Source organism: Pinus tabuliformis, chromosome 3_2, assembly GCF_031772625.1.
Source record: "Pinus tabuliformis cultivar Carrire ecotype Pingquan chromosome 3_2, CPIR1, whole genome shotgun sequence".
NCBI classification, from domain to species: domain Eukaryota; kingdom Viridiplantae; phylum Streptophyta; class Pinopsida; order Pinales; family Pinaceae; genus Pinus; species Pinus tabuliformis.
In genome coordinates this window covers 754,627,171-754,638,316 of record NC_142302.1, presented here as the reverse complement: position 1 = coordinate 754,638,316, position 11,146 = coordinate 754,627,171, and the positions used below count along the sequence as shown (strand labels likewise).

The window sequence follows — 11,146 nt, the reverse complement described above, 5'->3', positions numbered from 1 at the left end:
CTAGTTATAATAAGTTTTTCCAATGTATAGAAAAAAATTAGACCCTCTTTCATAATTATTATTAAAAATATTCCATAATTATTCAGTAAAACCTTACCATCTAACTAATAATAATCAATACTTAAATTAAAATTTTGAAAACTATTTAAAAAAATATTTTTTTATATTAATAAATAAGTTTTTGCAATATGTAAAAAAATTAGACCCTCTTTCATGATTATCACTAAAAATATTCTATAAATATCCAATAAAACTGAAATCTTTACCATCTAACTAATAATAATTAATATTTAAATTAAAATTTTGGAAACTATTTAAAAATAATATATTTTTAATATTAATAAATATTTTAATAATAAACAATCCAATAAATAATGAAATGAAACTCAACAGAATTATTAAAAAATATGAACGTACGATGTTCAAGGAAGACTTTTGGTAGAGAAATGTCCGGAGTATTGTAACTCTGTCAAACGAAGGCTATTTACACAGTGATTATTTATATAAAAATACTTTAGCCATCTCCCATGCCTTGAACTTGAAGGCACGGAACCTTATTTTCCTACTTTAATTTTTTGATTGACTTTAAACGATACATATTTTAATATATTTTTCAGGGGAGAGAAAAACGAGATACACTTTTTCAATATATTTTTCAGGGGAGTAAAAAAAGAGATACACTTTTTAATATTCTATATTTTTCCTGTATTCTCTCTGTTACCTAAATACGTCGAATATTGCTCCCAGTGTATACATATATACCCTGCATACACGTATATACGAAGAGAGTCTAAAATACGGTAACCACAACTGAAATACGAAGTCGATTAGCTGGAAGGAGGAAGACCAGGCAGGCAGAAAAGTTTAAAAGAGAAGCTTCTCAGCCGGCGGTCACATGCGACGATGTATATCCCACATTTTCAAAGCTGTTTACTTTTACACATAGCGAGAGAGGAAACCGTTCGAAGTCAAATTTCGGGGCCTCTTATTCTTTGAGTGGCCGGAGGCGTCAAGAGTGCGAGGATTTATTGGGTAAAGGAGGAGGTCAGGGCCGAGGTTCGTTTTAGATTTTATTTTCAGAAATCAGAGCATCTAATCTTCAACACGGGCTACAATTTTCAGCGATGGGGAGCCGTTATGATGCCAATCCGTTCGAGCCGGAGGAGGAGGTCAATCCTTTTTCGGTTAGTACTAAATCGTTAGATCTTTTTTTGAGGGTTTCAATCCTGATGAGAATTAAAGATCGGGAATGTAGTATATAGTGTTCTTTGTCTTCAGTCTGATGAACATGTCTAAAGGATTTTTCTTGGTCTTAAAGTAGGAACTTATCTTGATGCGGTTAAATGGATAATTCATCGTTTAGGGATTTGAAGGTATTAGTTTTTGGTGCCCTGATCTAGAGGATAGAGTAGTTGGCGGATCTGTACTCTGCGCGGATGTGCTTTTGACAAAATTACATAATGTAGGAGCTAAATACCAAATTATGTGTTAAACCCCCAGATTTAGGGTTAAATCTCGAGTCGTTTTTGTAATTTAATTTACCATGTTACAGAGCTTGATCTCTTACGGGGTTGTAGCTCTCTCGCAGGTCGGTATGATGATAATTAGAGAGTTTAGTAAATTCTTTAGGTTGATTTCGTTTTCAGAGCTGACAGATCGATGCTGTCTGCTGTTATATATATTAGTGATTGGCATGTATGTAAATGTACGCCAAGAAACATTGCAGTAACTGGTTTTGGTAAGCTGGATATTTTTAAAATGTGATAGTTGTTGCTTTTGATTGGCAAATTGTGTTCGGATGCAGAATACCTGTCTATGAACACCCTTCTCTCTCCACCTCTCCCTCCCTTAGGGTCATCTTTGCGGTTGTTGTGCCTGTAATGCAGCAAGACTTCTCCAAGTGGTAATATATTCTTGTGTGGAAGTTTCGTTCCATATTAATATTCCCCTTTCCCTTCATTTGTGCGTGCTAGCTATGTTGATTATTTCGATTATTTTTATTATTTCCTTTATATTATATATCACATCTGCAATTGATATATGCCACCAGAGGGATTAATAATGGCAATTAAATGCCATATGGCAAATTAAATTTGATCGGTTTTTTATTTCCCTTTATAATATTATCTTGATTATTTTTATAATATTATATCACATTTGCAGCTGATATATGCCATTAAAGGGATTAATAATGGCAATTAGATGGCATCTACCCAATTAAATAATCTCCTTCATATTTCCTACCACACGAGTTTCTTCCGCTGTCATGTTACATGTTGCCATTTGGTCTAGTGCGTAAGGGATTGATAATGGCAATTAGATACCATCTGTCCTATTAAATTTTATCTCCTTATTTTTTCCTGTGTTGTTATGTTAAACGTTGCCATTTGGCTTAGTGAATGTCTGAGCTTTGGTACACATCTCTATTCTAAAGTTATTTTATATTTTTGTATTTATATATTTATATGGTTTATGAAGTATTTTTTTCCTTGGAAAAAACTATACTTCTATTTATAAGTGAAAGAAAATACATTTTGCATATACACATTGAAGTGTGTATTCAGCAGGATGCTACCCAGATCTTGTAGTGGCATATTTCAAAGAAAAATAACAAATTACATCTGAATAGTTCTGACAATTTCTGTACTTCATGACTATATAGAAATTGATAAGCCTACTGTACGGCTGTCAAACAACAAAACTGATAACAGTCACATAAAGTAAACATAATATATACAAACAAAAACTGCTGTAAGGCAGCCTAAGTATAAGTCTGTAGAATGTCAATATCAAACATTAAGCAGGAATAGCAGGAAAAGGCTTGTCCATAAATGGTCTGTGATAAAACTAGAAATGTTCAGGGCCCATTATTTCGGTCACCTGCCATAACCCCTGATCCAAAAGCAGGCCTTCTTTAGAATGCCTGTCAGCAACCCGGTTCGGCTCCCTGTAGACATGAATGCATGAAAGAATTAAAAGAAAGTTTCAGTCTTTTAATATCCTCCAAAATATGATAAAGTGTAATGTTCCGACACTACTGGATCCCATTGACCCAGTTAACCACCTTCAAGGAATCACCAAAACACTTAAGATGATCACATCCTTTTTGTTGTGCAAAAGCAATGAAGGATTCACATGCTAAAAGTTCAGCCCAATTATTTGTGCCTCCGCTCAACCCCATTTTGACATAATAGGAACGTTGAGTTGATAAAAGAAGCACAAAACCCCCCATCAATAGAATCCTCTCCCTGTGAAGCCCCATCGAAATATCCCCAAGGAATGTGACATCCGGATTTTCAATGAGCATTGACCTACCACTAGAAAGCACCTTGGATTGGGGGTAGTGAGAAAGTATGGCTAAACCTTCGACAACAATCTCTTTTGGAGAAGAAGAAATGTTTTAGAAAATTTCCTTATTCCTTGCCAACCAATTGCCCCAACTGAGAGGAAGAGCTAAAAATTTTTGTGGCCTTGTTCTCATACTAGGGGGTCTAGATCTCTTCAAAAGTAAAACTCTCTCATTTGCATTCTTGGCCAAGTAAAGAATTGCAAGACCACCAAACTTGTTTTGTGAAGGAGCAATGAACAAAAACGCTGTTGATGGTTTCCTCACTACCCTTACACAAAGCACACCATTTAGGGCCAATCTTATCTTTGCATTGCATAACATCCCACATAAGAACTTTTTTCTCTATAATGCACCAGACTAGCAAGCGAGATTTAGAAGGGCATTTTGACCATAGTACTCTCCACAACCAGGCAAGCTCCACATTTTGTGTAGTAACATTGAGATGAAGATATCCCAACTTTGGAGTATACCTTCCATGCAGAGCTAGGGCCCAAACTTGTTCATCATCTTTATCATTTAATCTAATATCGGTTGAACGTAGAGCATCCAAAAACCCGGAGCATTCCTCCTGAAAATTGATCGAAGGTTTAAATCTGTTGCAGACAATCGACCTTGCTGCTAGAGTGTAGTGTGTGCAAGATTATTTGTGGGCAAGGTGGGACAAACCATGATCTCTTTGATAATTAATTAGTTCTTGTGAAATTTTGTGATTGACCCCACTCCCTGGCCAAGGATCGTATCCTAGCCTAACCTTGTTCCCATTCCTAAACTTCCATGCTAGACTTGAAGCAACCAACCCAAATGAATTTAGAACAACCCTCCAAACCACTGAGATGTTTTGTCTTGATTTGTTTTGTAGTCGTAACTAATCTTCCAAAGAGTGAAGTGCAATATGCTTTTGATAAACCACTGGCGTCCAAAGACTGTGAGTAGATAGGAGTCTCCACCAACACTTTGCAATGAGGGCTTTAGAGAACATGAAAATATTTTAGCTGCCACCCATGCAATAACTTTGGCACAGAAAGACGATTCCATCTTACCCGGGGAAGGACGAAATGGTCCCGAGATCTTCCCATAAGAACTTGAAACAGATCCTTCTGGCTTTCTCCAAAACACCCTTTGGAATCTAGGGTAATACTAATAACATCTAGTAACCTAGAATGGCTTCAAGAATTGCTTTGACTAAGACTAGTCTGCAAGCTCTAAACAACTACCTAAAACTCCAACTGCGAGAGTCTCTTTTCTAGCTTTTTGCCAACCACGGTTGCCAATCTACTTTTTTGTAACAATTTGGTTTCAAATAGAAACCCAAATACTTTAAGCCGAATTTCGGATTAGTTAGCACAAGTGGAAAGATGGATCGAATATACATGATCTCATGCTCTTCCTAATTATGGAAAACTATGGTAGATTTTCTTTCATTTATGACCATACCTGTAGCCTTCCAAACAATATCAAGATCTCATGCAGTTTTTGAATATCTCTAGTTGACCCATTACAAAAAATAAGGATATCATCTACAAACAACAAATGGGGAATTGCAAGTGCATGTGCAATAACAACACCTCTAAACACACCTCTTTTCTTCGCCCCTCCAACACGTTGCTAAGGTCTTCAACAACAAGCAAAAAAAAGGAGTGGTGGCAACAAACATCCTTGTCTCAATCATCTCTGAGCATAAAAAAAGGTGAAATAGATCCATTAGTCATAACAGTGAAAGAAATTGACATCAGACAACTCATTATCCAATTGATGAACTAAACTCCAAAATCCACATGAGTGAGAAGAAGTTTGATGAAGTTTGATCTTCTAAGTTTTTATGCTATGCAACCCTTCCCGTGCGACTCCAATGGCCTCATGGATTTGTCTCCCCTCAAGAAAACCAACTTGCTCCTTAGAAATGGTCTTTGAAAGGATTAGCTTAATCCTCCTGGCAATCATTTTAAAGATGACCTTGTACACACAATTACATAGGGAGATTGACCTAAATTCCTTGAAAGAAACGTGGTTGTCTACCTTAGGAATTAGTGCAATGAATGTAGAGTTGAAAGCTTGGAAAACCCTACCATCCCTTGGAGACTCATTAAGAACCCGTAACAAATCCTTGCTAATTAGGGTCATATAAAGTAGAGAAAAATTTAACAACCCATCCATCAAGCCCTGAGCTTTTTTTTTTTAAAACTGGAAAGATTTGCCTTTAGTTCAACTTTAGACACTTCCTCCATTAGGGTTCTATTCTCTTCATACTCTACAAATCTTGGAAAAAATTGAACCATTGTGATAACTTTTGCTATGGAGACCCCCTTTGGTTCCTACCATTCCTAAGGATGTGAGGCCCTCAAAATTTGTTACCTCGCACCCTTCATTGTCTTCCATATGCCAGATGGTGTTGGCCAATTTCTTTCCTTTTGCATAGGCATTAAAGAAATTGGTATTCTCATCACCACAATCCAACCATAAAGTCGAGCTTTTAAGACGTCAAGTTACTTCCTTGTTGGTGAGGATCTCCCTCTTGATTCAAGCGTGTATAGTTCCTCTTTGGAATCTTGTGACCAATAACCTTTAGCACCAGATTCAGAGAAGACCTCATTTTTTTGTTCTACCTCCATAAGATCTTCCTACTCCTTTCTAAAGTTGGAGATTGCTAAATCCTTCACTAAATGCTTTATATGTTTTAAATTTGACTCAAATTGGTTGATAGGAAAAATCTTAGATCCATCATAAAAAGAGTTCTAATTGTCTTTGACCAAAGCAATAAAGCTCTCGTCTTTTATCCAGTTAGCATTCATCTTAAATGGACTTGCAGGCTTATGGGAATGCCTTTTCAATTCTAACAAGATTGGAGAATGATTCGATTCACCTCCAAATTCCACCCAATGTCGAAGAAGTGGAAATCTGAGCATCATATATTTGGCCACAAGAAAGTTGTCAAAGCTTTTTGCCCCAATCCAACCATAAAGTCGTGCTTTTAAGACGCCAATTTACTTCCTTGTTGGCGAGGATCTCCCTCTTGATTCAAGCGTGTATATTTCCTCTTTGGAATCTTGTGACCAATAACCTTTAGCACCAGATTCAAAGAAGGCCTCATTTTTTTGTTCTACCTCCATAAGATCTTCCTCCTCCTTTCTACAGTTGGAGATCGCTCAATCCTTCACTAAATGCTTTATATGTTTTGTATTTGACTCAAATTGGTTGGTAGCAGAAATCCTAGATCCATCATCAAAAGAGTGCTAATTGTCTTTGACCAAAGCAATAAAGCTCTTGCCTTTTATCCAGTTAGCATTCATATTAAATGGGAATGCCTTTTCATTTCTAACAAGATTGGATAATGATTCGATTCACCTCCAAATTCCACCCAATGTCGAAGAAGTGGAAATCTGAGCATCATAGATTTGGCCACAAGAAACTTGTCAAACCTTTTTGCCACATTACCTTCCCCCACTCTTTGATTTCTCCAAGTAGGCTTTAACCTCACTGGAGCTAGGTCAATCATGCATCGTGAAGCAATTTTGTGTTAAAAAAGTCTGAAAGAGAATCTACCTTGGCTCGGGGCCCCAAGATTCAGTTGCACCCAAAGAAAAATTTAAATCTTCACAAATTATCAAATTTGCATTTCTAAGGACAAACTTCCCAAAAAAATCATTCTAGAAAGAAACTCTATCCTCATTAGGACCATAAAGATTAATACAAGTGAAATTATGATCCAGTTTCGTGGAGAAGCCAACCAAACCCAATCCTGAGGGGATGCTCCAGGTGTTATGAGCCTGTATCTTTTGGGAATCCCATCCCAATGCCAAACTACCTGAACGACCTTGAATATCTAGAGGTATAAATTTTTGCGAGGGGAGTGTGGATTCTAAATTTTTTGAAATGCATGCACCCTCCCCTAGAGTTTCTTGAAGGAATAATACATCAGGTTGTTCCACATGAACTAATTTCCTGAAAGCAAGTTTTTTGGGGTTACTTGCCAACCCTCTACAATTGAAGGACAAGACTTCCATTGGGATACCTCGTGGAGGGCTATCAATGCTCTAAGTGCCCCATCAATGAAAGTTTGTCTGCTTGCAACCAACTCCTCGCGGGCTTTAGCTTTAGCTAAGGAAATATGCAATTTTTTTCCCCTACCCTTTTCAGGAAGGCCAAAAACTAGAAATTGACCAAGACCACCAAAGGGGGCCTTTAAATACCGAAAGGAAAAGTCTCAACCTCAGTTTGTAGAGAATGTCACCCTCATCCGAATCACTAGAGCACCTTGACTAGACAGATGCCCCCAAAGAGGAGTAACTCGAAAACCTTGATGGGATTAGGCAGTAAACATTCATAGGGGGAGACAATTTTAACGACTTTAAACAAATCCTAGAACCCATACCAAGACAAGAAATATCCCTAACATCCATTGAGATAACAATAGAGCTAGAATGAAAATTGACTGAAGGAAGGGGGATCGAATTACCCGGAACATAAGTGTCCGCCTCAAACAATTTGACCATGGCCAAGGGATTTGAAGATGATATTTCTATTTGAGACACTTATGAAGATACCAACAGAGAGCTAGGTAAAGAAATAGGTGTCGACTGATCCTCAGACCTTCCATTATCCTCCGCCCGAACATCGACACATTCACCCAAATCCTCCCCTACAATCTTTTTGTTTCTTGGAGACTTTGCTAGAAGATGTGGAATTTTTGAAACGGAGACTGCAATTGTTATCTAGATGACCATAGTTGTGACACCCTCTGCATCTAAATGGAATGCATTCGTAATCCAAATCTTGTAATTTGACTACACCTTTCCCAATTTTCATAGATTTGTGTAGCTTCTTCCGCAGATCTAAGCATACTAGAATCTGGTCCATTGTCTTGTCTGTCGACTCTCTAAAGGAATAATCAACATCCAAGAATTGCCCCAAATTGTTGCGCAAATTTGCAAAACTTTGAGGGTTCCACATATTGGCTGGCAAGCTAGGGAAGCGTACCCAAACCAAACTTTGTCTTAATGTTCCATTCTCACATCAAATAAAGGGGTCCAAAACTTGAAGATCATTGGAGTAGGTCAGTGGCCCATACCACTTCCTCATGAGTCTTGAAAATACGTTGAATCCACCCTTGGCGAGAATAAAAACGTCTAGGGCATTTGAAAACAAAGGGTTAATATTCTGGTCCCTTGATTCAACAATGGTCTCTAAAATAAACTTCCAGCCTCTGGTCTGACCCACCAACGATTTGTCTGCAAGATCAGTCTCTTCAACTGTCTCTACATCATCCCCTAAACACAGATTGTAAGCAATTGAGGTTTTTCACGCTAGAAGACTTGATTCTTCTTTCTCTTTGGAGAAGACCCTTGATCACTTGCTTTCTGCATGCAAGGGTTTGAAGCTACCCTCTTATTTTTCGCCAAACTAGTTCCACAGTTTATACCCTACTTAGTGGGCGCTTGAGTCGTAGCGAAGTGATGAAGGATTTCATCAATAGAGGGGAGATTTACATCAAGTATCAGTGCCGTTGTAAAGGTATCTGAAACAGGTGGGGGAGACCATGTGAAATTTCCATGACTGCAATAAACTGGAATTTAATCTTTTATCTACTGTAAATTATTTGTCTTTCATAATTAACTTTACAATAAATAACGTTTAAATCACTATAGTAATCTTCACAAATAAAAACGTTGCGGAACATAAAAACTAGAACTAAGAAAATATGCACACACATAAAAATATGACACAATTGTTTTTGGACAAATGTCCTTAGAAAAACCTTGAAGGGAAAACCAGTGTTGTTACAAGTGTTTTATTATTATTTATCAATTTGAGAGTACAATGAACTGGCTGCTTTTCACTAGCAAACCTTCGACAAATACTGATCTCAACTGGAAAAATAATCTAGAGATTATTTATCTCCCTTTGCAACTGGATCCTACCTCTCTCCCGACAACTCGCACTTCTTGGCTATTCACATTGCCTGGATGGAAATGCGTACGATTGCCTCCAGAAATTCATTCAACCGATGGAACCTTCTCCCAACAAGTCGTCTTGCCTCCTGAACTGCTCCTAGCTCACTTGCTCTGCCTCCGGATGATAGATTTGGCCTTTGGTTCACTGAATGAGCTCCTTTGCCACTCACACTATCTACTAGCAACTTGCACTAGCTAAATACAAACTTTGCAGATAATTCAACCTCTCTTCCTGTCTTTCAGAGATTGGAAAATATTGAGGAAATCTCCTCTGGAACTCTGCTCCCGAATCTTTGTTGAACCCCTGCCTTTGATGCCTTTCTTAGCTTCAACTACACCCTTGTTGAACACTGCAACTGAGTAAGTTGAACTACTTGAACTTACTTTGATGCGATGTCCCTTCTCCAAACCCTTCGACTTGCTCTTATAATCTCTCGCTGGAGTCTTAATTGCCACGACATCTCAATCGACGGCTAAGATCAACTTGACTTCATCAATAGAAGTCTCGAGCAAAATCTTACATCCTCATTTAATTCACTTTAATTAGCCACATTTTTCGAAATATTTAATTATTGGCTAATTAATTTAGTTAGGGTGTTTCCAAGTTTTTTCTTGCGAAACCTTTTTTTGGGTTTTGGAGATCTCGTGTTCCTTAGCCCCCTAGACATCATAGAGCCTTGAACACTTGTCTGTTGCTACCCCAAAAACTAACACTCCCTCTTAGTGAGGAAGGTGTTCTCCACTACTCCCTTTTGCTCCATGAAGTAGACAATCTTTGCTCTACTCAAGGTTTTTGTGAGTTTATCAACAACTTGTTGATCTGTGGGAACATGTTGTGGCCGAATTGATCTGCGTTGTTAGTGTCTAACATTTGTGATATAACTAATTGCCATAAATTAGCAAACCTCCAATAAATTTATTCTTCAATTTTTCTAGATGATTTGAGCTCCTGGAAACTACTTGGTTGCCTCCAAATCAATTCGGCCTCCCTTTGAGGCTTTGAGGCTCTGAATTGGCTTGTGAAACTATGTGCTCTCTGACGACAAACTCACACTGCTGAAAAAATAACCACGACCTCCCCTGGAAAATCAAACCACCAATTGGGAATTGCTTCTCCTCTGCAAATCGATTTGACTAGCAAAGTACCTTGTTGCCTCAACAACTCCCTCTGTCTCAGTCAACTCGCATTATTGGAGAGATTGCAACCTCCCTCTACCATTGAGAAGCTGAGAATCTTTGCGAAGAAAATCCTTACATCTTCTCTATGTGTGTCATGTTTGACCAGATTAAAGAGTTGTGGGACAATTTTTCTATCCTTGGAGAATAGCCTGGTAAGGGACAATCATTCTTTCCTTATTAAGGTCTTGTTACTCAAAAGAGTGGGCACCTGTTACTCTATAAAATGGGTGCCTCTATTAGTCTAAGATACCTATTAAGTAACCCTTTTGGCCTAGAGTAAAGCTTGTAATGTTAGGGTTTGTTCATTGATAATAGTAACCTTGCGTTGTAAGGATCCTTTAGGTTTTTGACTCTGTGGTTTGAAGAGTTGTATGTTCCCTAGGGTTTGAACTTTGGCCAGCCCTGGGCAGCTGGAGCATGAATGTTCTTGGATGTTTGACCTTGGAAATAACAAACCTATACTAGTCTATATATGATGAGGATAAGGCACCAACCAGATCATGGTCACTAGTTATTGTGCCTTAGGCTAGCCCATATGATGTCACACAAGTTGTTGAGTTGGTACCTTGGTATCTAGGCTTTTCTTAAGTTAAGTCTTAGGAATATTTAATTATTGGCTAATTAATTTAATTAGAGTGTCTCCAAGTCTTTTCTCGCAAAACCTTTTATG

At 37.8% G+C, this 11,146-nt stretch overlaps 1 protein-coding gene across 1 annotated transcript in view; it reads left to right on the top strand.

Moving 5' to 3' along the window:
• The first annotated feature begins 890 nt into the window (after positions 1-890).
• Positions 891-11,146, top strand: part of LOC149182791 (secretory carrier-associated membrane protein 1-like) — a 48,893-nt gene continuing 38,637 nt past the window's right edge. The window contains exon 1 of the mRNA XM_089416952.1: positions 891-1,184. Within this exon, the coding sequence (XP_089273078.1) occupies positions 1,125-1,184 (60 nt within the window). The 5' untranslated portion in view covers positions 891-1,124. The remainder of the gene's footprint in view (positions 1,185-11,146) is intronic.